This window comes from Melanerpes formicivorus, unplaced genomic scaffold (assembly GCF_026170545.1).
Source record: "Melanerpes formicivorus ecotype bairdi unplaced genomic scaffold, bMelFor1.0.p_v2 SCAF_123, whole genome shotgun sequence".
In the NCBI taxonomy this organism is placed as follows: domain Eukaryota; kingdom Metazoa; phylum Chordata; class Aves; order Piciformes; family Picidae; genus Melanerpes; species Melanerpes formicivorus.
In genome coordinates this window covers 1,011,872-1,036,336 of record NW_027142475.1, presented here as the reverse complement: position 1 = coordinate 1,036,336, position 24,465 = coordinate 1,011,872, and the positions used below count along the sequence as shown (strand labels likewise).

Here is a 24,465-nt window from a genome sequence, read left to right as displayed (position 1 = left end):
GGATTCACCTCCTCCCCTTGCCCAGCTCCCCCCAGGCTCAGGGCTCTGCTGGTGAGCCCTGGAATACCAATGAGAGCTCTGTTGATTTATTGGAGCTCTGCTGTTCCACCTCTGGCTTAAGCACTCTCTGAAGTCTATTTGGACATGTTGGAGGATTAGGAGAATCCACCTGGGAAGTTTGCTCCCTCCTCCCCCCTCCCCCCCAGCCCTCTCCTGCACAGAGACCACTTCAAGGGCACAGCACAGAGCCAGAGTGGAGCTGGGCTGGCACCACCAGCACTTGAGGTAGCCCAGGGGGGCAGGGGGGACTGGGCCCAGCTGTCAGTAATGGAACACTTTAATTTGTCTGTTGTCATCCAGTCCCAGCTGAAGCAGGCTGGGGGTGCTGGCAGGGGGCTTCTGTGCTCCTGGGAAGGGAGGTCTGGCAGCAGGGTGAAGGAAAAGCCCAGGAGGAAGGAGCCAGGCAGCAGCCAGGACGGGCACCGAGGGGCAGCAGCCAGCTGGCACCCTGCTGGCCCCAGGCTGCTGCATGCCAGGGGGCTCAGAGCAGCAGGGTGCTGAGCACAGCAGCACTGCTGCCAGCCTGTGCTGGGCAGGCAGCCCCAGCCCCCCAGCACAGGCTGGAGGCAGCCCTGGCACGGCACGGAGAGGCCTTGCCCCCAGAGCCAGCACCCCGGGGCCTCCCGGGCTGCCCCCAGCCAAGTGGGGCTGGACCAGGGGCACCAAAAGCAGGAGGCTGGATGCCCTCCTCCCTGCTGCTGCCCTGCAGAGCCTGCCAGCACAGCAGGAGGGAGGGCAGAGGCTGCTGGCCAAGCAGAGCTCCCAGGGGGTCCCTGCTGAGCGCAGCTCCTCTGCAGGCCCTGACCCAGAGGCTGCCAAACCACCCTGGGCCACTCACCTGCAGGGCCCTGCCTGCTGCAGCAAGCTGGAGGCCAGCAGAGCCCAGGGCCAGGCAAAGGATACACTTTGGAATCCCTCTGGAAGTCCTCCAACCACTTCCTGCTGGTCTCTATCATCCCTTGGATGCTCTGCTCCGGCTGCCGGCCGCGCTGGCGCCTGCGGAGCTGCTCCCTGCTGGGGCGGCAGGGGGTGAGGAGGGGGCTGGGCACCCCCCAGCCAGCCCCAGCTAACAGAGAGCTGCCTCCTCCAGCTCCTGCTGCAGCAGCCACCTGCTCCCAGCCTGCTCTCCTCCTCCTCTAGCTGCACAGCAGCAGGAAGGTTCAGGCTCCCTCCCCTGCCCCCAGCACTGCCCAGCCCAGAGCAGCAGCCCAGAGCAGCGCTGCAGGAGCCTCACATACCCTGCAGGGATGTAGCCCAGCCTGGGGTCCAGGGGCCTGGGACTTCCACTGAGCACTGGGGACCCACCTGGGAAAGAGACATTGAACACAGACCCCCCCAGCAGCACTCAGGGCTGGGGGCACTGCCCCTGAGCCCCCTGCAAGGCACAGTGCCAAGGGACAGCCATGGGCACCCCCAGCTGCAGGTCACAGGAGGCTTCTGGGGGAGCAGGGCTGTGTGTCCCCCCCTTCAGCCTCCCAGCTGCCTCCCTGGGTGTAGAGCAGAGGCTGAACCGAGGCAGGATGCCAAGGCCAGCCCTGGGCTGCCCTCCCCCTGCCTCAGCTCCTTCCCCTGGGCTGCCCTCCCCCTGCCTCAGCTCCTCCCCAGCAGCAGCACTGGGAGGGGAGGCAGCTGCACCTTGCAGGGCTGGGGAATGCTGAGCAGAGGCAGGCAAGCAGCTGGGCTGAGGGCAGGAGGCTTACCTGGGTGACCCTGCTGCCATCTCCCTGCTGGGATGCTGTCCCCAGGCTGCCCAGCTGCCAGAGCAGAGCTCAGCCCACGGCCCCAGGCCCACTGGTCCACCAGAGACCCCCCAGCAGGGGGCTGATGTCCTGCCAGGGAGGCATAGGTGGGCAGAGGGCCGGCAGGGCAGGGTGTGGAGGCGATGAGGGGAGAGTGGTGCTGGCTCAGGGAGTCCAGGAGGCCAAGGACCCCACTCAGCTCACTGCTGATGTGCTGCAGGGAGCCCCTCAGGCTCTGCACCTTCTCCAGCTGTGGGGCAGGGCACAAACCAGCTCTGAGCTCCACTGCCAGAGAGAGGGGAGGGAAGGGAAGGGTCACTGGGGAGGCAAGGGAGGGCTGCTGCCACCCCCAGCTCAGCTGGAGCAGCAGCAGGACAGAGGCAGAAACCCTCCTGGGCAGCCCCTGGCAGGATTGGTGCCTTGGAGCCTGCCTGGGCACTAAGTGGAGGGGAGCCAGGACAGGAAGCACAAGGCCCCCCCAGTGCTGCAGGAGTGGGGCCTGGGGGGCAGGCCTGGGGTGTGGCAGTGGGTGTGTCACAGCCACTCCCTCCTGTCCTGCTGCACCATGCAGCCACCAAGGGCCCCACAGCACTGCAGGAGCTCCAGGGGGGAGAGCCTGGCACAGGACACCGTGCCCTGGCCCCCACTGGCAGCAGGTCAGGTGTTCAACCCTGCCACAGGCAGCAGAGCTGCCCAAGGCTCCCAGGAGCACCCAGGAGGTGCATCAGAGGGGTGAGGGAGGGCAGGGGCTGTGCAGGGCAGGAGCAGCAGGCAGGCACTCACAGCTTGGCTGAGGTAGGTTGATGCTGGAGGAGCTGCTGCTGTCCTCAGAGCTGCTCAGGTCAAAGCTCACCACCTTCCTGCACACAGTGCTCCTCAGGCTCTCCTCATCTGAAGGCTGCTCAGGAGGAGGAGGACAACACAACCAAACCCTGCTGCCAGCCCCCCAGGACATGGCAGCCACAGCAGCACTGCCCAGGCAGGGCCAGGCTCAGCTGCAGCTCCAGCTGGAGGTCAGGAGGCTGCTTGGCTCCCTGGGGGGCAGCAGGGCCAGCAGCCAGGTGAGGGGCAGCAGGGCCAGCAGCCAGGTGAGGGGCAGCAGGGCCAGCAGCCAGGCGAGGGGCAGCAGGGCCAGCAGCCAGGCGAGGGGCAGCAGCCAGGCGAGGGGCAGCAGCCAGGCGAGGGGCAGCAGCCAGGTGAGAGGCAGCAGCCAGGTGAGGGGCAGCAGCCAGGTGAGGGGCAGCAGCCAGGTGAGGGGCAGCAGCCAGGTGAGGGGCAGCAGCCAGGTGAGGGGCAGCAGAGTGCTTTGTGCCTGAAGCAGACCTCAGCTCCTGCCTAGGTGTGACCTCCCCCCAGCTCCTGGGCCAAGCCCTCCCCTCCCCTGCCCCCACCCTCAGCCCCCCAGGGGACGTGCTCCCTCACTCCAGCCTCTGGCCCCCAGCTAAATGCCCTCCTGGGCAGCACAGCCCTGGGGAGCCTGCAGGCCAGGGAGGAGGCCAGGGGCTGTGTGCAGGCCGAGGCAGCAGTGCTGCTGCTGCTCACCTCCTCCAGCAGGGAGGCCTCCAGCTGGCTCAGCTTCTCCTCCTTCCTCCTCAGCAGCACCTGGCCCTTGTGCATAGCTGACCTCATCTGCTCCAACTGCTTTGCCTCCTGCAGGGCAGCAGCAGCCAGGCCAGGGGAGAATGAGGCAGGGAGGGCAGGGAGCAAGCCCAGGGGTGGCTGTGGGGACTGGCAGCAGCTCACTGCTGCTCAGCCCAGGGGATGGGGGCTGGAGGGAGACTGCTGCTGAGCCTCAGAGCGTGGGGAGGGGGCTGAGGCTGTGCCTCAGAGAGGGGACAGCCCAGGGAGAAGGTTTCCCTTCCAAACCCCACCTGCAGCAGCTGTGGTGCTGCCAGCATGGAGCCCCTGTGGGCAGTGAAGGGATTCACCACCCCTGCCCCTGCCCCTGGCAGCTGCGGGGCCAGGCAGCCAGGCCAGGGCTGCAGCTCCTCTGGGCAGCCACCAGGGCTCACCTGCTCCAGGTTCCTGTGGATGCCCTCCAGGAGCTGGGAGGTGCCAGGGTCCTGCACCACCTCCTGTGCCCTCTGCAGGTCCTGCTGCCACTGCTGCCTGGCAGCCCTCAGGGCGGTGTGCCGCCTGCGCGCCGAGCGGGCCTGGCGCCGCAGGAACTCCTTGGCACCCCTCAGGGAGATGCCCTCGGCGCTGAGCAGGCTCCTGAGGCTGCAGGGGGACAGGGCTGCTGCTGGCAGGCTGCTGTGCCACCAGCCCCTGCCCAGCTGAGGGCTCCTGCACGCTGTGCAGGGCAGGCAGGGAGCCCGGGGCCGAGGGCAGGCACTCACTGTGCCAGCTGGGGGGCGCTGTCCTCCTGGGCAGGGACCTCTCTGGGGGAGGGCTGAGGAGGTGAAAGGTTTCAGCCTGCAGAACTGAACCCCAGGAACCCCCCACCGAGACCCCAGGAGAGCAGCATGGCATTGCCCAGGTGCTAGGGCAGTGCCAGGGAGGTTCCTGAGCAGCTTCCAGCCCTGGGCCAGGCCCAGGGGCACTGCAGCAGCCCTCAGCCCTGCCCCCCCCAGGCACCACTCCGGGCACGGTGATGTCCCTGGCAAGGCCAAAGGCAGCTGCAGGGAGGTCACCCCGCAGGGACAGAAGCTGGGAAGCTGCAGCCTCAGCTCCCTCAGCCAGAGGCCTTCCCCCTGCTCCACTCACAGCCTCAGGAGCTTCCTGCAGGTCTTCAACACGAAGCTCAGCTTTCCCCCCGGGAGCTTCCACACCTTCCTTGGCCTCCAGGTCCTTCAGAGCCTCCTGCCTGCCCCTGACAGCTGCCTCCAGCTCACTGCCACGAGAGAAGGCAGCAGTGGTGCACTGCCCCAGGACCACCTGCCCAGGCAGCCAGCCCCAGGGGTGTCCAGGGTGGCCTCCAGGGCCAGGGAGGTGCAAGGCAGGGCAGGGGCTGTGGGGGGAGGTCCAGCACAAGCCCTGGCAGGGCAGGGCCAGGTCCCTCCACCCCTGCCCCAGGAGCTCAGCTGCCTCAGGGCAGTCTCACCCCTGCAGCCCAGTGCCCTGCTCCGATCTTCTCATTAACCTCCCAGGGGAGAGGTGGAGGAGACAAAGGACCCTGGCAGCAGGGGCAGGGGCAGGCTCACACAGCCAGGTCTGAAGGGCAGCCCAGGGCAGCCCAGGACCTCTGTGCCCCCAGCAGGCAGCAGAACCACCACAGGGACTGGGGAGGAAATGCAGCCCCAGAGAGCCCAGAGGAGAGGCTGAGGGGGCAGAGGCCTCACACACACCTGAGGTACTTCTGCAGCCTCTGGCTCCGTGCCTGCAGCAAGTCCACCTGCGCCTCCAGCTCGGCCTTCTGGTCCTGCAGCTCCTGCAGGCTGCCGCGCAGCTGCCGCATGGCCTGCAGCAGGCCGCAGTGCTCCCTCCTGCCCTCCTCCAGCCGCAGCTCAGAGGCTGCAGCAGCGTCCTAGGAGCGACCCCCACAAGGCCTCACCCCAGCTGCCCCAACAGCACAACCCAGGAGCCTGCTGCTGCTCCCCTGGGGGGCAGAGCTCCCCTGCACGCGGCAGAGGCCAGCCCCGGGCAGAGCAGAGCTGCCGCTGCTGCCCGGGCAGGAGCTGGGGCAGCTGCCAGCAGGATGCCTCTCCAGGCTGAGCCCAGGGGCAGCTCAGAGCCCAGGCTGCTCCTCCAGAGCCACAGTGCTGCCCTCAGCCCAGCAGCAGAGCAGCTGCCCCGAGCTGAGGCACACAGACCTCTCTTTCCAGCTCAGCCCTCCTGTCCTCCTCCAGCAGCTGCTGCCTCTTCCTCCTCAGAGCCTCCTCCTGTGCAGGGAGCAGCAGATGAGCAGCACTCAAGGACAGAGAGCAGCCCCAAGCCTCCTAAGGCCTGGTGTCAGTTGTGCTTTATCCCCACCCCACACACACTCAGCTTCCCCTCCCTGCCTGGCATTCAGGTGAGGGCTGGCAGCATGGCACCCCCTGGGCAGAGCCCTCCCTGCTCAGCTGGGACAGCTCCCCAGGCCCAGCTCCTGCTGCAGCTCTGCAGCCTCAGGCTGCCTCCAGCATTTCTCCACCTCCTCACTTGCTGACTCCAGTGCTGCTCAGGAAGGGCTGAGAGCAGGAAGGGCTGACAGGAGCAAGGTCACCTGCAGCCCTTGGCACAGGCAGGGGCAGCAGCCAGGGACCTCTGCCAGCCCCACAGCAGGGTTTGGAGTGCTTCCCCCCTCTGCTCTGCTGCCCAGAAGCCCTCCTTCTCTTTTCCCAGCAGCAGGAAGAAGAGGAAGGGATTGGCTGAAACCATCACTCAGAGTGATGCTGAGCAGGACACAGCACCCTGAAAGGTCTCTCTGAGCCTCCTGCCACTCCTACAGCCACTCCCTGCCCCCCAGAGCACCAACCCACTGCAGCCACAGGGCTGCAGCAGCAGGGAGGCTGCAGCAAAACCCTGCCTGAGCACCTCTGGAGAGGGGCAGAGGGAAGCATGCAGAGGAGCAGCCCAGGCAGGGGAAGGCCTGTGGGGGCCCCAGGGCTGCCTCACCTGGCTCTGCAGCTGGGCTGCTCTGGCCTGGACACTCCTCCTGCGCACCTCCAGCTCAGCTTCCGAGTCCTGCAGCTTCCTTTCCTGCACAGAGAGCAGAGCCCAAGCTCCTCACTCCCCAGGCACAGCCCTGGCACCAGCTCTGCAGCTCAGGGTCTGAAGGGCACCTACAGAAGGCTGGGGAGGGACTGCTCAGCAGGGCTGGGGGTGGCAGGAGCAGGAGCAAGGCTTTGAGGCTGGAGCAGGGCAGAGTTAGGTTGGGCAGCAGGAGGAAGCTCTGCACAGGGAGGCTGGGGAGACACTGGCACAGGCTGCCCAGGGAGGTGGCTGAGGCTCCATCCCTGGAGCCATTCAGGCTCAGCCTGGCTGTGTCCCTGTGCAGCCTGCTCTGGCTGGAGCTGTCCCTGCTGCCTGCAGGATGCCCTTGGAGGCTGCCTGCAGCCCGATGCCAGCTGTCAAGCTGTGCCATGGTGACCAGGCCATGCCCCAGCAGCCAAGGCAGAAGGAGCAGCTGGGCAGAGCCTTCTCCTCACCTTCTCCTGGTGCTGGAGCTGCAGTGCAGTGAGCCTCTGGTCCAGCTGTGCCTGCAGAGCCTTCACCTCTGCCTGCTGCAGCTGCCGGATGCGGGCGGCCTCGCTCCTCAGCCCCTCCAGCAGCTGCGCTCGCTGCTGCCGCTCCTGCCCGACACAGCAGCGGCCTGAGGCGCCCCCAGAGCCCCCCAGAGCCCCCCCGAGCCCCCAGGGCCCCCCCCAGGGCCAGTGCAGCAGTGGCCCTGGCAGGGTTAGGTAATGGTTGGGCTTCATCTTGGCTGTAGGGACCTGAGAGAAAGCTGGGAAGGGACTTCCAGCACAGGGCTTGGAGGGAAGGGATTGGAGCTGGGGGAGGGCAGATGGAGCCTGGAGATGAGGAAGAGACTCTTGGCAGTGAGGCTGGGGAGCCCCTGGCACAGGCTGCCCAGGGAGGCTGTGGCTGCCTCCTCCCTGGAGGTGTTCAGGGCCAGGCTGGATGAGGCCCTGAGCAGCCTGGGCTGGTGGGAGGTGTCCCCCAAAGCCACTGCTCCCCCCCCACAGCCCCTGCTCCCCCCCAGTACCTCCTCCTCATACTGCTGCTGAGCCTGGGCCAGGGCTGCCTGGTGCTCCCCTCTCAGCCTCTCCATCCTCCTCTCGTGCTCCCTCTCCACCTGCTGCCGGCGCTCCCTCATGAGCTCACTGAGCTGGGGGGGGACACTGAGATGGCCCTCTGCACCCCAGCACCCAGGAGGGGCCCCCTCTGCACCCCAGCACCCAGGAGGGGCCCCCTCTGCACCCCCAGCACCCAGGAGGGGCCCCCTCTGCACCCCAGCACCCAGGAGGAGGCGCCCAGGAGAGGAACCTCTCAGCCCAGCAGGAGGGCTGCAGTCCAGAGAGCCTTGCACAGGAGCAGGCTGTGGCCTGGGCAGCACAGAGCCAGCAGCTGGCTGAGGGGAGCTGCTGCAGGGTGACTGCTGCCAGCCCCAGGCGGGGCCCCGCCCCTCCCCCCCCGGAGCCGCCCAGGCGGGGCCCTGCCCCTCCCCCCCGGAGCCGCCCGGCTGGCACTTGCCTCCCGCTGGTACTGGCCGAGCTGGAGGTCCTTCCTCTGCCCCCTGTGCTCTGCCCCCTGCAGCTGAGCTTCCTCCCTGCTCTGGGCCTCTGCCGGCCGGCTCTGCAGGCTGGCAGTGAGCTGCCAGGGAAGCCACCCCCAGGGCGGTGTCAGCCTCCTGAGGGATGCAGCCAGGGCCCTCCTGCAGGGAGCCAGCAGCACACGAGGAGCAGCACCTGCAGGCTCAGCACCCCCTGCCTGCCTGCCTGCAGCAGGGCCCACAGCAGGGAGGGGGAAGCAATGGCAGCCCCCCAGGCCAGCCCAGCAGCTGGGGGGAGCCTATTTCCAGCCTGAGGGCAGCAGCTTCTACCTGGTGCTGCTTCTCCTCTGCTGCAGACCTCAGCTGCTGCAGGGCAGCTGCAAACTCCTTCTCCAGCTCTTCTGCAGCCTGCAGGGGCAGGAGGGAGAGAGGCTGCTGGGGAGGCTGTGTGCAGGGGCAGTGCTGTGCAGTGCTGCACAAGAGGAGCCTGCAGTCAGCCCCTGCCCAGGGGCACCCAGAGGCACAGCAGGGCAATGCCTCTCAAAGCACCCAAGATGCCTCTCCCCGCTCCCAGGGCAGCTGAATGGATCTGTGCTGGCAGGGCCAGGAGCTGCCTGCACTCAGGAGCTGCCAGGAGGAGCAGGGCAGCAGCCAAGGGGCTGCTGTGGTGCAGTAGGTGCTGGGGGGGGTCTGGCTGGCAGGGACCTGGGCTCTGTCTCTCTCCTTCAGCTGCAGTGTGGCCATTCCAGTGGTGGAGTGGACACTGGGGTGGAGGTCTCCTCCTCCTCCTCCCCAGCTCACTGCCACCCCTGGCAGCATGCCCAGCACCCTCCCCCTGTGCCAGGCAGGGTCAGAGCCCATGCAGGAGTCAGGGATCTCAGCACCCCAGCACTGCCACCGAGCCAGGCTGGCACAAACAGCCTGGGGCTGGCCCCAGGTGCCAGTGAAGGCCTCACCTCCTTCTTCTCCCTGTCCAATCTCTCCTTCAGCTCACTCAGGAATTGTTCCTTCTCTTGCTGCAGCTCAGCCATCTCCTTCTGCTGAGCCTCCTCCAGCTCCAGCTTCATCTTCTCCAAGGCAAGCTGCTGCTTCCTCTCCAGGCTCTCCCTCTCCACCACCTGCTGGGATTCCCACTGCTGCCTCAGCCTCTGCAGCATGGCCTCCTGCTCTGCCCTGCCAGGTTTGCAACAAGGAGAGGCAGCAGCAGGTCAGAAGGGCAGAGCCAAGAGGAGACAGAGCCCCAGGGTGGGAGGCAAGCCAGAGGAGCCTGAGCACCACAGCACAAGGAAGCACAGCAGAGCATCAGCCCAGGCCCTGGCAGGCTCCAGCAAAGCTCCAGCTGAGAGGAGGAACAACAACTGCAAGCTTTCCAGTGCCAGCTGCTGTCTCAAGGCTGCAGAGCCCCCAGCAGGACTCCCTCAGCTGCAGGAGGGCTTCAGCCCTGCCTGCTGCAGGCACACAGCTGCCCTGCACAGCCAGGCCCCTCTGAGGGGCTCCCAGCTGCCACCCAGGCAGGGCACCAGCTGTGGGCAGCTCAGGCAGGGCACAGCCAGGGGGCCATGCAAGAGGCTTCCCTCCCAGCCCAGCAGCCTGTGGCCCCAGGGCTGGCAGCAGAGCTTCCCTCACCTCAGCCTCTCCTCCTCCGCCGGGAGCTTGGCGCTCAGCCCCGAGAGCCTCCTGGCCTCCTCCCTGCTGGCACAGAGCTGCTCCTGCTCAGCAGCCCTGGCCAGGTCTGCCCCCAGGGCCCTGAGGGAAGAGCAGCCAGGAAACAGAGTTAGAAGAGGGTGAAGGAGGCTTTAGTGTCTTCCAAGGGCCTCCCCAGAGCCTGGAGCCCTCTGCTTTCACACAAGCTCTGCCTGCCCAGGGGGCTCCCACCACCAGCTCTGCTCTGCACCCTCAGAGCCTGGCTGCTGCCACAGGGGATGCAGCCCCTGGGCACCAACCCCCTGGGGCACTGGCTCTTAGTGCCCTGTGCCAGCAGAGCTGGCAACCACCCCCTCTGGAGGGAGAGCAGGCACCCAGCCAGGCTGCCTGGGAGCCTTTGTGCCCCCTCCTCACTCTGCCCTCAGCTGTGACTCCTGGGCACCCCTGCCATGCCAGGCCACCACTTCTGGCTGCCTCAGTGTGCCAGCACCAGAAGCCTCAAGGCCAGCTGCAGCAGAAGCCAAGGACCCCCCTGGGGGCTATCAGATCCCTCTGCACACAGCCACCCCCTGCCTGAAGTGCTGCCTGGGAGCCCCCCTGGGAGCCCCCCAGTCCCAGAGGCTTCCTCTGGGCTACCCTCACCCTCACCCCCTCCCTTCCCACCCCCCAGCCCTGCTGCTGCCCCTGGCGCCAGGGTCTGAGCAGCTGCCAGCAGGGAAGCTCTGCCCTGCAAACTCCCCAGGCCACCCACGAGAGGCAGGTCCAGAGCCTGGAAGAGAGCTGCAGGAGGCTCTCTGGGCTGTACTGCAGAGCCCCTGGGGGCTACACACAGCACCCCCAGCAGGCCAGGGCCACACAGGATGGTCTGTGCCAGGCACAGTCTGAGCCCAGCCTGGCTCCTGCCCCCTGGGCAAGCAGCAGCACTTCCAGGGGCTGGTCTGTGGCAGCCCCAGCCTGAGGCCTCTGGCAGTGGCAGCCCAGCCAGGAAAGGCTCCTGGGAGAGACAGGGGAGGTGGAGGGAAAAGGGGAAGGTACCTGAGGGATGATTCTTCCTGCTGATGAAGCTTCTCAGCCTCCTCCTCCTGCAGCTTCAGCTCCTGCTGGCACTGCTGAGTCCTCTCCTCCTCTGCCTGCAGCCAAGGCACTTCCCCTTGCTCCAGCTCCTTGGCTGCAGCCTCCAGGGGCTCCTCACCAGGCTGGGTCAAGGCCTGCTCCTGCCTGGCCTCCTCCTCAGGTTGCCTACCAAGAGGGGGAAGCTGCTTTGCAGAGGGCTGGCAGAGAGCTGAGTGCCAGCAAAGGAACAGCCCCAGCCCCCAGGCAGCAGCAGGCCCTGAACAGCCTGGGGCTTGCCCCCCAGAGCTTGCCTTGGTGCCAGCCCTGAAGGGTCTGGCAGCTGCAGGCACAAGGGCTGGTGGCAGCAGGGGCTGGCAGTGCAGCCTGAAGCCTGCTGTGGGCAGCAGGAAGCCCAAAGAGCTGCACAGCTCCCAGGCCAAGCTGCTCCTGGCCACTCCAGGCAGCAAAGGGCTGAGGTGGGAGGGAGGCTGAAGGGGCAGAGGGGGAAAGAAGAGAGTGAAGAGCCAGAGGAACACCTGCCTGGCTCTGCAGAGAGAAGCTGAAGCTCTGCTGGGCCCCAGCCTCACCTCCTGCTGTGCCAACAGCAGCTGCAGACCCCCCCGAGGGCAGCAGGAGGGGAGAAGCTGCCCTGATCCCCCCCCAGGCCTCAGCCCAGCCCTTACACGTCCTGTGGGCTCTGCACTGAGCCCTCTGCTCCCTCCTCTGGCTCCTCAGGATTGATTTGGCTCCCCAGGGAGCCCTCTGCTCCCTCCTCCAGCTCCTGGGCCACCACCTCCTCCAGGCTGGGCTCCTCTACAGCAAACTGCTTCTCTCCTGGGGCTTCAGAAGCTTCACTCTGACCCCCCTCACTTTGCAGCATGGAAGGGGTGACAGGAGAAGAGATCAGCAGAGAGCAGAGGCCAGAGGCTGGCAGCCAAGGCAGGAGTGTGCCCTACCTCCCAGCTGCTGTCCCTTGGCTCTGCCCTTTCTCCTCTTCTCCCAGCTCCTGGGCCTGCAGGCAGGAGCAAACAGTGTGAGCCTTGCCCCTGCCCCACCACAGCCTCTCAGCACCTCCCACAGGCTCTGCTGCAGGGCAGCACAGCTCCAGCCCAGGGCCTCAGCACCAAGCCTGAGGACCAAAGAGCCTCCTCAGGCTGCTGGATGTGGCAGCCTCCCCTCCTGCAGGGAGCCAAGGCCTGCAAGGGGCACAGGAGCCCTTCCAGCAGCACTGGGCTGTGCCAGGGCTGCTTTGCCAGCACAGGAGAGAAGCTCCCTGCCAGCACCAAGCACTCTGGGCACAGGCTGGGCACAGGCTGGGCTCTGCTGAAGGTCACTTTCCATACCCAGGGATCACTGGGAGGGGAAGGAGGACTGTCAGAGCCAGGGCAGCACAACAGAGCCTGAAAGGGCACAGCCTGGGACCCAGCCCAGGGCACACTCACCCTGCCTGGCACTGTGGTGCCCAGGGACTTGCCCCTGCTCTCCCCAGCACACAGGGAGGGGCTGCTGAGGAAGCCATTCCCCCTGGAAGAGCTCCTGAGCAGCCTCAGCTGCCTGCTGTGGCCTGGCCAGGACCTGAGACACCAAACCTCTGCCCCTGGAGCAGCCAGCAGCTGCCAGCCCCCCTGGGGCTCAGGCTCCCTGCTGAGGTGCTGGAGCCCAGCAGGGCAGCTCCTGCCCAGGCCCCTGGGGAGCAGAGCCCCTGCCCCACCCCCAGTTAAGGCCCAGTGCTTTATGCAGATGCTCAGCAGAGCAGAGAGCAGAAGGATTCCCTGCAAGTGCTGTCAGCCTCCATCACATCAGCCTGGCCAGAGCCTCCCAGGCCCCTCCTGCCCTGCTGCAACTGATGGCTTCGACTCCAGAGAGCTCAGCAAACCCTTCCTGGCTTCAGGCAGCTTCTGCCTGGGAGGGGGAAGGAGGCAGAGGAGTGGAGGAGACCTCCCTGGCAGCAGGGGAGGGGCTGCAGCCCTGCCCTGCCAGCAGCAGCTGCAGGAGCCTCAGGCCCTGCTTGGGAGGGCAGCAAATCCCTGTCCTGGACCTGGGGACTCCAGCAGGGCAGAGCAGAGCCAGGCTGTGCCCCCCACAGGGACCCCTCACACTCAGGGCAGAGCCAGGCACAGGAGGGCAGCAGCAGGGCCACCTCCCCCCCTGCACAGACAGCTCCCAGGGGAGCTCAGGAGGAGCCCTGTGGCCTCCAGCACCCCCTTGGAGCAGCAGCAGGGCCAGCAGAGCAGGATGCCAGCCCCTCACCCCCTGCCAAGTGAAGGGTGCCAGGAGAAGGGAGAGCAGAGGCTTCCCCCCAGCTCTGCAGGCCCCTGAGGCAGCAGGCAGTGCCCCAGGAGCCCCTGGCACAGGGCCCCTGCTCACACCACCCCCAGGGGGGCTGCAGCCCTTTGCTGCCCCTGGCAGCTCCCTGGGCAGATGCTGCTGGGCCTCTCCCTCTCCTCAGGGCTGCCCTCCTGCAGCTGCTCCCAGCCCTGCAGCCCCCCTCAGGAGCAGGGTTTGCCATCCCTGCCCCTGCCCTGCTTCTCCAGGGCTGCTCCCTCAGCCCCAGACCACCTGCCCAGGGCAGGATGCCACTGCTGGCCTGTGCCCCAGCCTGGCACTCCAGCTGGGGGGGACTGGCACAGCCCCAGCTGGCTGCTGCTCCCCAGGGAGCTCTCTGTGACTCACCAGAGGCTGCAGCAGCTCAGGGTCCTGGCTGGAGACTGGCAGCTCCTCCCCCCCATGGCTGGTCTCAGAGGCCTTGGAGAGCTGAGAGGAGACAGAGGTCACAGCCTGCCCTGCCCCCTGCAGCCTCACCTGGGCCCCCCCAGCCTCACCTGGGCCCCCCCAGCCTCACCTGGGCCCCCCCCCAGCCTCACCTGGGCTTCCCCCCCAGCCTCACCTGGGCTTCCCCCCCAGCCTCACCTGGGGCCCCCCCCCCAGCCTCACCTGGGCTTCCCCCCCAGCCTCACCTGGGCCCCCCCCAGCCTCACCTGGGGCCCCCCCCAGCCTCACCTGGGCCCCCCCCCCCCCAGCCTCACCTGGGCTCCCCCCCAGCCTCACCTGGCCCCCCCCAGCCTCACCTGGGCTTCCCCCCCAGCCTCACCTGGGCCCCCCCCAGCCTCACCTGGGCCCCCCCCCCCAGCCTCACCTGGGCCCCCCCCCCAGCCCAACCTGCTCCTTGCCTCTCTGCCCCCAACACAAGGCAGGAAGCACCCAGGAGCCCTCCTGCCCCTGCAGAGCCCTGGCAGCAGCCCCTGAGCCCCACACCAAGGCTGCCCCTGCAGGTCTCTCACCTGGCCAGAGCCCAGGCTGCTGCCTGGCTGCAGATCAGCTGCTGCTGCTTCCTCCCTCACTTCCTCCTCTCCCTCTTCACCCCCAGGCTCAGAGGCCAGGCTGCTCAGCTCGGGGGCTGCCGCCTGCCCCCCGGGCGGCTCCGGCCCTGCAGCTGCAGGGATGCCACCTTCCTCCTCCTCCTCCTCTGCCTCTTCTTCCTCCAGGGCTTGGCTCCCAGCCTGCTTCCCAGCAGCTGCCTCCTCCTGCTGGCCAGACAGGCAGCTGTCAGCATCCCCAGGGCGGCCTCGGGCTGGCGGCGGGGGGCAGGCGGCAGCGCAGGCCGGGGAAGACTCTCTCCCTTCTCCAGGCTCTCTTGATCTCAGAGACTCCTTCTAGGCAGCAACCAAACACTTATGGCCACCACACCCCTGCCCCTCTGCCAGGAGGGGACTGAGGGCACACACAGCCTGGGCTCCCCTGCAGCCAGCAGCAGAGCTCTGGGTGACTCCAGCCCGGGTGGGTGCCCCCCGAGGCAGAGGGACTCGGCGCTGGCCTCAGCCTTGGGCTTAGCCCTGCTGCCCTCGGAGCTCCCAGGGGCTCAGGAGAGGGGAGGCAGCAGTGGCTGCAAGGGGAGGACCCTCTGCAGCAGAGCCCTTCGTGCTCCCACCCTGGAAAGCTGCCTGTGCTCCCTGAGCCCGAGCCCAGCAGCACAGAGGTTGGTTGGGCAGGGCCCTGCTGGGGGAGCCTGCTGCTCCCTCCCCAGGCAACACTCCCCCCAGCCACAGAGCCTGCCAGCTGCACACCACAGCACCAGCAGCTGCCTGCTGCATGCAGAGCTCCAGGGACACCATGCAAGCAGGAGCATGATGCCAGAGCTGCTCATCACCTCTGCCAGGCTGCCAGCTCCCTCCTCGGGGCTCCCCTGCTGCTGCAGACCAGCCTCAGGGCCAGCAGCCAGGGGGCTGCTGCGGTGTTCCTCCTCTGCTCTGCTGTTCTCCTGCTGGGGGGCAACAGAAGCCCTCACAGCAGCTTCCCCAGCTGGCAGAGCCACCTGCCTGGGGCAGGAGCCCCAGCCCTGGGGCAGGAGGCTCTCCAGGAGGGAGCAGGGCTGGGACCACAGCAGCCTGCCCTGGGCAGCAGCAGCAGGGCTCCAGCCCAGCCCCACAGGAGCTGTGCAGTGTTTGTCTCCCACAGCTCCAGCTGGTGAGGAAGCCTGGAGGGTAAGTCCCCAGCACAGAGCCCCAGCTCAGCTCCCAGTGGCTGCCCAGAGGCTGCCCTGTGCAGCAGGCACAGCCTGCACCTCCCAAGCTGCAGGCACTGCAGCAGGGCCCCCAGAGGTGCTGCCCAGGGCCCCCCAGCCGTGCTGCCCAGGGGCCCCCCGGTGCTGCCCAGGGGCCCCCCGGTGCTGCCCAGGGGCCCCCCGGTGCTGCCCAGGGGCCCTCAGCCGTGCTGCCCAGGGCCCCCAGAGGTGCTGCCCAGGGCCCCCCAGCCGTGCTGCCCAGGGCCCTTGCCCTCCCCTCCCAGCAGTATCCCAAAGCCCTCTGGACCTCAGGGCAGACTCTCAGATGTCTGCAGGGACTACTGCAGCCCAGGAGCTCCTGAGGCCAGCTGAGAGCTGAGCCCAGGAGCAGCCCAAGCTGCCCAGCAGCAGCACACAGCTCACACCAAGTCCTCCAGCATCTCACCTGGGGTTTGGTTCCAGCCTCTCTCCCCAGTTAGCTCCAGCACAGCCCTCTGAGGCAGGAGCATTTCCTTCCCTTCCCTCTCTCCCAGAGGCTCCACAGCCTCCCCTCTCCCCCAGCCTCCTGTCCCAGCAGGTCCCCAAAGCCACAGCCTCCTCCCTTGCTTGGCTGGGGGACTCAGCACTGCAATCCCTGCCCCCCACTACTGCTCAGGCCTGCCCCCCTGCAGGGCTTCTCCCCTGCTCCCTCTCCTCCTGGAGGCTGGGGAGCAGCTCAGGCTTGCTCCTCTGGATGCCTTTCTGCTGCCATCTCATGGAAGCACCACAGAATTCTCTTCCCCAGCAGCAGGAGCAGGGGCAGCAGGGCCTGGCTGCTGGGCAGGGGCTGCCATTTCCAGGGCAGCTCCTGCCTCTGGGGGGGGATTCTGGGGGACAGATTTGGGCCCCCAGCAGGCCTGGAGATGAGGGCTGGGGGGTGAGGGAGGGTGGAAGCTTCTTTTCAGAGCCTCTTCAGCAAAGCCTTTGCAGCTCTGCCATTGTGCCCAGGGCTGGCAGCTAAGTGCTTTACAGCTTAAGGACTGTAAGCTGCAGAGAGGATCAGGGCAGGCTGTAAAACACTTGAGAGGGAAATTAATTTGCCTTTCAGATGCTGGAGCAGAGCCTTCAGAGCAGGGAGGAAGGATTAATGTCAGCACAGCCAGCAGGGGCAGCCTGCAGAGCTGCCCAGGGAGGGCTCCTGGTGTGCCCCTGCCAGCCCCAGCCCCACGGGCACAGAGGAGGCACCACAGGGCACAGGGGAGGGCCAGCTCCCCACAGGGCCCCCTGCACAGCTCCCCAGCAGCAGGGTCCTGTGGCAGGGGGCTGGGCAGCAGGGCAGGAGGCCCCAGGAGCAGTGGGAGCTTGGGCAGCTGGCTCCCAGCTTGCCACCAGGGCTGCAGGGCTGCAGGCTTCTCTCTGCACTCAGGAGGAAGCAAAGCTTCACCCTCAGGTCCCAGTGCCTCCATCCCTCTCCTTCAAGCACAGCTCTGTGCCCTGGGCAGGCCATCTGCACTCCCCTCACCCCCTCCCCAGGCTGTTCCTGCTCAGCAATCCCCCAGGAAGCTCAGCCCCTGGGCACCTCTCCTGTGCCCCTGGCTGGGCAGTGCCACAGCCCCTCCTGCCCTGCCAGCTCCTCACCTCTGACTCAAAGCTGCCTCCCAGGGCACTGACATCCATGTGCAGGTTCCTCAGCCACCTGGAGGTCCCACGGAGACTCTGGAGGAGGAGATGCCCAGCACTGAGTCCTGCCCCCTGCACCCCCCAGGAGGAGCTGGGGGGAGCTGGGCAGTGAGCTAAGGCAGCAGAGCCACAGCAAGGTGGAAACAGGGGGATGGTGCAGAGCCCTTGGCCTGCACAGGAGCAAGTCTCAGCCAGAGCCTTCTGCCCCCCAGGAGCTTCTCCCTGCTAGCAGCAGCCCCTGGCTGTGCCAGCCTGAGCAGAGCCTGAGCTGGGGAGGGCCAGCACTGCCCAGAATCCATCCTGCTGCAGCTCACAGCAGCCCAGGGGAGCTCCAGGCAGCACCTGAGGTGCTCTCTGGTGAGCAAACACCACACAGAGGCAGTGCAGCACAGACCCAGGCCCAGGGTGAAAGGCAGCAGGCAGGGGCAGGCAGCTGGCACCTGCAGGGCATCAGCTGAGGCCTCACAGCCCGAGGTCACCAACACACACACACAGCCAGGCTCACAGACTACCTCCTCACTCTCCTCCTCTTCACTCCTCCCTCTCTGCAGGGCTGCTGTGTGCAGGGAGCTCAGCTCTTCACAGGCCAAGCCCAGCAGCTCTGTGCTCTGGAGGCTGAGCTTGCAGGGCTCTGCAGGCTGGGGGCAAAGCAGAAGAGAAGTGAGAGGAGAGAGGCAGAGAGAGGGGAGGCACAAACACCACCCTGGGAGGCACAAACACCACCCTGGGAGGCACAAACACCACCCTGGGGCCTGTGGCCAGCAGCAGGGAGCTGCTGAGCTCCCAGGGGGTGCCCAGGGTGCTGCTGCTGCCCCTGTCCTGCTGCAGCCACAGCCATACTCCTTGAGGCACTCTTCCCCTGGCACCAGAGGGGTTCCTGTCCTGTGGGAGCACATCTGCCACACCTGCCTGTGCCTCACAGCACAGCCTCAGGAGCAGGGGGAGCCCAAAGCCCTGCAGCCAGCGGGGGGGAGGCCCTGGGGGGCTGGTTTGGGATGTTTGCTGCTCACTGCTTGGTTTCCCTTCAAAGAGATCCATTCCTGACCACTTAAGCCCTTGGGTTTGATGACCCAAAGGTGGCAGTCACTAAACCACCCCTCAGGCAGGGCTGCAAAGGTTGCACTCCCCCACAAGAGCCAAGCAGATCCTCTGCTCCCTTCCTTTGTCCGTGGCCAGCAAGCAGCAGAGGGGAGATGCTGCTGCTGGGGGCCAGCAGCTGTGCTGGCTCTCACCTCTCCTTTGGACACAAACCAAGGCCCTAGCCCGAGTCACAGACTGCTCCCCCACCCCCAGCAGCCAGGGCAACAGCTCCTCTGTCAGCCTGCTGCACGCAGCAGAGCTCCCCAGCAGCGGCAGGAGGCAGCAGGCAAGCAGAGGGTTAGAGCCTCAAATGCTGTCCTTGAAGCTTCCAAGTGCCCCCAGGTGGGTGCAGAGTGTGCCTCCAGGGCTGGCTCCCAGCGAGGGCAGAGCCTTACCTGCGCTCCTGCCGTGCCCACGGGGCTGGAGTCCAGGGAGCTGCTCAGGTGCGAGTCCGCTGCCCCCGGCGGGATGGGGCCCGGGGCCGCCCCAGGGCCTCGCAGCGGCGCCAGGGGGCCCAGGGGGGCTGGGATGGGGGCCAGCAGGCTGCCTAAGGGCTGGAGCATGCACAGGGACTCAGAGGGGAGAGCAGGGCTGCACAGCCCACCCTCCTGACTGCACGCTCCCCTGTACCAGGCTGGCTGCTGAGCCCACCCCGGACCAACAAGGGGAGGCTGGGAGCTGGGTTTGTCCCCCAGGGAGAGCTCATCACCAGGGAGCAGGGCACAGAGGGAGGCTGCCAGGAGGCTGCAGACTCCCTTCTGACAAGGAGTCCCCTGGAGAAGGGGTGATGGGGACAGGGAACTGCTGGGGAGGTTCCCATTGGGCTCCAGAGGAAAGTGCTCCCCCTGAGAGCAGTTGGACACTGGAGTCCTCCCCCGGGGGCAGCAGTGGAGCTCCCTGCCCTGGACAGCTCTAACTCAGCTTACAGGGTGCTGAAGACACTCAGTCCACCCCCAGGCTGAGGGGTGGGGAGAGGGAGATGAATATGCAGCAATCCTTCTTCCACCAAGTCACTGCCACAGCAATGCTAACAGAATCAATCAGCCTCTGGGCTGCACTAATTCCTCTCTGCAGACACCATCAGCTGCAGGGCTGGAGCAGGGGGTGCTGCTCCCTGTCCTTCAGCAAAGATAAACTCATTTCCATCAGGCCCATTCCAACTTTGGAGATGATTTGCAGTTTGTCTGATATTTATAGCCAGGGCCCTCAGCAGCTACCCCACAGCTCCCTCACACTGCTCAGGAGGAACCTGAGCTAGCAATCTGCTGGAGCCACAGCTGGGCAGCAGCAGCACCAGCAGCAGAGCAATTCATTAACATCACACACAGCAAGCTCCCAGCTCAGGCTGGTCTTCAGAGCAGCAGATTTGCTGAGGTCTTATTAAGTTGAGGCATTTGCTGATGGGCAGAGACAGCAGGGCTGGGAAGTCCTTCCCAGTGAAGGGCAGGATGCAGCAACAGGGACTGGAAGGGAAGAGTTTGGGCAAGCCAGAGAACCACTGCAGAATGGAGGCCCACAGAGATTGCCTTCCTTGCATCTCCCCTCTGGAGGCAGAGCAGCAGAGCTGTCATCTCCTGGGGGTCTGGGGAGCAGCTCCAGCAAACCTTTGCTGCTGCTCTCTGCTCCTGCCTCCATCAGCTGCCTCTGCTTTAGAGCCCTTCTCTCAGGCCTCCATCAGCTCCCTCTGCTTTAGAGCCCTCCTCTCAGGCCTGCTGATGCTCTCCCTGCTTTAGAGCCCTTCTCTCAGGCCTGCTGATGCTCTCCCTGCTTTAGAGCCCTTCTCTCAGGCCTGCTGATGCTCTCTCTGCTCCTTCCTCCATCAGCTCCCCCTGCTTTAGAGCCCTCCTCTCAGGCCTGCTGATGCTCTCCCTGCTCTAGAGCCCTCCTCTCAGGCCTGCTGATGCTCTCTCTGCTCTTGTGCACAACCCACAGCCTCAGCTCCAACTTCTCCTCTTACTTCTTCCCCCAGGTCCCTTGCTGTGGGATCCCAGCTCCTCCTGAGCACATCAAGTGGCTCCTGCAAGCTCCAGCTCTCTGTGAGGCCAGGATCAAAGGGAGCAGTTCCCATTGTTCCTGGGATGAAAGCTCTTTTCCTCTGCCTTGCAGCACACCTGGACTCCCTCCCCTGGAGCCCTTCCAGCCCTGCAGCTGCCTGACTGCCAAGCACTGCTCAGGCTCAGGGACACTCAGCCCTCATGGCTTTCATCTTCCACTTCCCTTTCAGCCCTTCATCCTCAAAGAGCCTGGCTTTGTCCTCAAGGGCCTCTGGCAGACTACTGACATCCTCAAAGCCTTGGGAAGAGGATTTCTTTGACACACAAAGGCCTAACCTCTCAACCACGACAGTGAGGCAGAGGAGTGGAGGCAAAGCTTGGCTCACCCTTCTGGAGGTGTTTTAGGCCCTGCTGGACATCAAGATCAAAGCTGCTAAGAGAGAGGCCTCTTCCTGCCATCCTCTCCACACCAAAGGAGGTCTGGCAGGGTCAGCCTGGTGCAGTCTGTTTGGCCACAGGCCTGCAAACAGCCTCCTGATGTCTGCTGCTCCCTCTCTGCCGTCTCCTCTAACCCCTCTGGGTCTGGCTCAGGACTGTCCTGCCAGGGGGAGCAGAAGAGCTGAGGGCATCTGAGCAGAGGACACTGAAGGGAGGAGAATCCCTGGCTGCACCTCCTGAGCAGATAAATATGAGCAGAACACTGCAGCAGGCCAGGTTCAACTCTGCAAACCCTCCTCTGGAGCAGAGCCTTCGCCTCCCTGCCTCCCCAGACCCTCCTCTGGAGCAGAGCCTTCGCCTCCCTGCCTCCCCAGACCCTCCTCTGGAGCAGAGCCTTCGCCTCCCTGCCTCCCCAGACCCTCCTCTGGAGCAGAGCCTTCGCCTCCCTGCCTCCCCAGACCCTCCTCTGGAGCAGAACCTTCGCCTCCCTGCCTCCCCAGACCCTCCTCTGGAGCAGAGCCTTCGCCTCCCTGCCTCCCCAGACCCTCCTCTGGAGCAGAGCCTTCGCCTCCCTGCCTCCCCAGACCCTCCTCTGGAGCAGAACCTTCGCCTCCCTGCCTCCCCAGACCCTCCTCTGGAGCAGAACCTTCGCCTCCCTGCCTCCCCAGACCCTCCTCTGGAGCAGAGCCTTCGCCTCCCTGCCTCCCCAGACCCTCCTCTGGAGCAGAGCCTTCGCCTCCCTGCCTCCCCAAACCCTCCTCTGGAGCAGAGCCTTCGCCTCCCTGCCTCCCCAAACCCTCCTCTGGAGCAGAGCCTTCGCCTCCCTGCCTCCCCAGACCCTCCTCTGGAGCAGAGCCTTCGCCTCCCTCCTCCCCAGACCCTCCTCTGGAGCAGAGCCTTCGCCTCCCTGCCTCCCCAGACTGTTCAGCCTCTGCCCAGCCTGCCCCAGGAGCACCACAGGCAGAGTCCTACTCACTGTGCATCGCTTCAGGGACTGCTTCTCCTTCTTTTCCTTCTTCTCCTTCTTCTCTTTTTTCTCTGTCTTCTCTTTCTTGTCCTTCTTCTTCTTCCTCTCCTTCCTCCTGAGGGGGCCCTGTGCCAGCAGCTTCCCTCGCTCCCGCAGGACCAGCTCCCGGTACTGGGTGTCGCAGGGGTGCTCCCACATGGACTGCCCCGTGGCAAAGTTGAAGTAATAGAGGTCACCATTGGTGTCCTGGCTGGAGGGCAGAGGCAGTGTGAGGAGATGGAAGAGCAGACACCAGAGCAGCTGCACCTCCCACAGTATGCTGGCTGGAGCCTGCCAACACCTTAAGCCCCCTGAAGGGGAGTGTGAATGGGCTGGAGCTGGGGCAGGGCAGAGGGAGAGTGGAGAGGAGGAAGGAATCCTTGCCAGGGAGGGTGAGGAGACTCTGGCACAGGCTGCCCAGGGAGGCTGTGGCTGCCTCCTCCCTGGAGGTGTTCAGGGCCAGGCTGGATGAGGCCCTGAGCAGCCTGGGCTGGTGGGAGGTGTCCCTGCCCCTGGCAGGGGGCTGGAGCTGGATGATCCCTAAGGACCCTTCCACCCCAACCCATTCTGTCAGTCTGTGGAGCAGCTCTCCCAGGGATTGCTCATCTCCTCTGCCAGCTTCTCAACCACATTCCCCTTCTTCCACCCTCCAAAAGAGACCTGAGCTCCCCCACCCACAGGAGGCACATCTGTGCTGGCACTACCCCCCCAGCCAGTACCCAGCTCTGCTGCCAGGACAGCTGCTGCCAGGACAGCTGCTGCCAGGACAGCTGCTGCCAGGACAGCTGCTGCCAGGACAGCTGCTGCCAGAGCTCTCACCAGGGCTTCCACTGAGGGGGCAATGGGGCCATGATGCCTTCCCTTGCCAGCCAGATCAGCTCTGGCTCCTTCTCAGGGTCAATGCCGATCTCCCGTGCGTAGTTCCGGACCTCTAGGGGAGGAGCAGAGGAAAGTGTGGGGCTGGCCTCCAGCAGGCACTGTGCAGCAAAGCCACCCCCCAGCTGGAGCAGTGGGCACCCTGGGAGGCCTCAGTCCCCAGGTGAGGGTGCTCAGAGCTGCCAGTGAGCAGCCTGGCATCCACCTTTCCAACCCCCACCCTGACTCTGCAGCTCCCACTCCTCCCACCCCCTCCCCCCATGCTCTCCCTACACCTAGGGGTGACTTGCATGCCCCAGCCCCTGGCAGCACAGGGAGGGGTTACCTTGCTCACTGGGGATGTAGTTCTCATCATAGTTTTCCTCCAGGATGATCTGGTCCCCAATGCATATTGTGGCTTCTGCCATGGCCCCCTGCACAAGGAAGCAGGACATGGTCAGAGGGAGCAGCTGTGCCCAGGAGCAGACCCTCTGCACCACAGCATGGTCACAGGGAGCAGCTGTGCCCAGGAGCAGACCCTCTGCACCACAGCATGGTCACAGGGAGCAGCTGTGCCCAGGAGCAGACCCTCTGCACCACAGCATGGTCACAGGGAGCAGCTGTGCCCAGGAGCAGACCCTCTGCACCACAGCATGGTCAGAGGGAGCAGCTGTGCCCAGGAGCAGACCCTCTGCACCACAGCATGGTCACAGGGAGCAGCTGTGCCCAGGAGCAGACCCTCTCCATCACAGAGTGAGGAAGAGCCCCAGGGGAGGCTTGGCACCAGGGAACAAGGGGCATTGGGGCTGCCAGGCCTGGTGCAGATGGGAAGGGCCAAGGAGCAGCCCAGGAGGTCTCCTCAGATCCCCTCCAGGCTTTCAAGATTCTACAGAGGAGTTCCTGCTTCAGGCTGTTCTCACCTGGCAGAAGCTGAGCCGAAAGGAGAGCAGGGAAGGAGGAGAGAGCAGCAAGAGGTTTGTCCCAGAGCAGAGCACAGCTCTCTGGCAGCAGTCCCTGGGCTTCAGCAGCACTGCTCAGGGACAGGGCAGCTCCTCCACACCCTGCTCACCTTGCCCTTCCCAGGGGACACTTCAGAAGCTCCAGAAGGATCCCAGCTCCCCAGGTCCCAGCCCGGGAGCGCTGCCTACCTCAGAGGCAAGGACTCAGCCCTGCTCCTGCTGGGCCCTCGGCATCCTTTCAGCACAGCTTCAGAGCTCACTCCCTCCCCCTGCAAACACTCCCAGCCAGGGCACTGGACTCCAAACGCCAACCCCAGCGGGAGCAGGCTCACCCCAGGCTGCCTGCCGCTGAGCCCTCACCACCCTCTTCACCTTCCCCTGTCCTTAGCCTGCTCCCTGCTTAGAGCTCTTATGCAAAGCGAGTCCCAGCCGCAGCTAATCCTGGCAGGCTCCCAGGACACACCGAACCGCACCGGCACCGGCACCGGCACCGGCGCTGCGGGTGGAGGCGGGGGAGCCCGCGGGGAAGGAAGGAGAGAAACAAAACCAGAAAGGCTGGAGGGAGGCAAACACGAACAGAAGCGAGGGGCCCCTCGCTCCAGCCCTCCTGTTCTTGCTTCCCTCCCTCCCTGCCTCCCCGCGGGATTGCAGGCCGGGTTCCCTGCCCCAGCAGCCCCTGAACACGCAGAGAGGACCCGGGGGGCTGGGATTGAAGCCTCGGTGCAGCCAGGAGTGCCCCATCCCGGGGCGCACACGGCCGGCCGGGCAGCAGCTCCGGCCCCGGACACTTCCCAACGGGATCCAGAAAGGCTTTTCCCGCCCGCCCCAGCGCTGCGCGGCCCCGAGCGCCTGGCCAGGCTGCTTTGAAGCCACGGACGGAGCACACGCACAGCCCGGAAGCGGGCACGTCCCTGTCCCGCCGGCAGACCCTGCCCCGCTCCCGCCCCCGCCGCACCATCTCCCCCCGGCGGTAACGGCGCCGGGACCGCGCAGTCCCGAGCAAGCGACACAGGGGACAGCGCGGTACCGGGCACCTCCCGTCCGGCCCCGCATAGCTCACCCCGGCCTGGAGGTCCAACCCTGGCCCCGCTCAGCGGGGCCGTGGCCGGGCGCTTGCCGCCTCCACGGTTGCCCGGGGCCGGCCACGGCTTCCGGATCCCGCTGCCCTGGCAACGGCGGCGCCCGCCCTCGCTCGAATACCATTGGACAGCGAGCTGCCGCCCTGCTCGCGATTGGTTCTGACCGCCTGACGTCACGGCGCGGCGGCGCCTGCCGGGGGCTGTAGTCCGTGCGGGCTGGGCGCCGCCGTTCGTTGCCATGGCGACGCGTCCCCTGCTCCCGCGG

The 24,465-nt window shown here is 66.1% G+C and overlaps 1 protein-coding gene across 13 annotated transcripts; it reads right to left on the bottom strand.

Moving 5' to 3' along the window:
• Window positions 1–319: 319 nt before the first annotated feature.
• Window positions 320–24,333, bottom strand: CEP164 (centrosomal protein 164). 13 transcript variants are annotated; one of them, XM_068167860.1, is made up of 31 exons: window positions 24,182–24,332; window positions 22,509–22,596; window positions 22,127–22,238; window positions 21,278–21,518; window positions 18,265–18,423; window positions 17,302–17,427; window positions 16,748–16,825; window positions 14,777–14,890; window positions 13,911–14,282; window positions 13,303–13,383; window positions 11,586–11,641; window positions 11,313–11,498; window positions 10,612–10,815; window positions 9,559–9,678; window positions 8,889–9,105; window positions 8,263–8,340; window positions 7,914–8,033; window positions 7,426–7,548; window positions 6,869–7,012; window positions 6,336–6,419; window positions 5,552–5,620; window positions 5,087–5,265; window positions 4,506–4,632; window positions 4,139–4,191; window positions 3,812–4,019; window positions 3,342–3,449; window positions 2,583–2,697; window positions 1,761–2,084; window positions 1,299–1,365; window positions 964–1,074; window positions 320–421 (listed from the first exon to the last, which is right to left on the bottom strand). In XM_068167860.1, the coding sequence occupies exons 2-31, from the start codon at window positions 22,588–22,590 to the stop codon at window positions 322–324; spliced, it is 4,158 nt and encodes a 1,385-aa protein (XP_068023961.1). In that variant the 5' UTR covers window positions 22,591–22,596; window positions 24,182–24,332; the 3' UTR covers window positions 320–321. The 13 variants fall into 13 exon arrangements, with proteins under 13 accessions (XP_068023961.1, XP_068023963.1, XP_068023964.1 ...); XM_068167862.1 differs by having other exon boundaries at window positions 13,911–14,279; XM_068167863.1 differs by having other exon boundaries at window positions 14,777–14,887.
• Window positions 24,334–24,465: the final 132 nt, after the last annotated feature.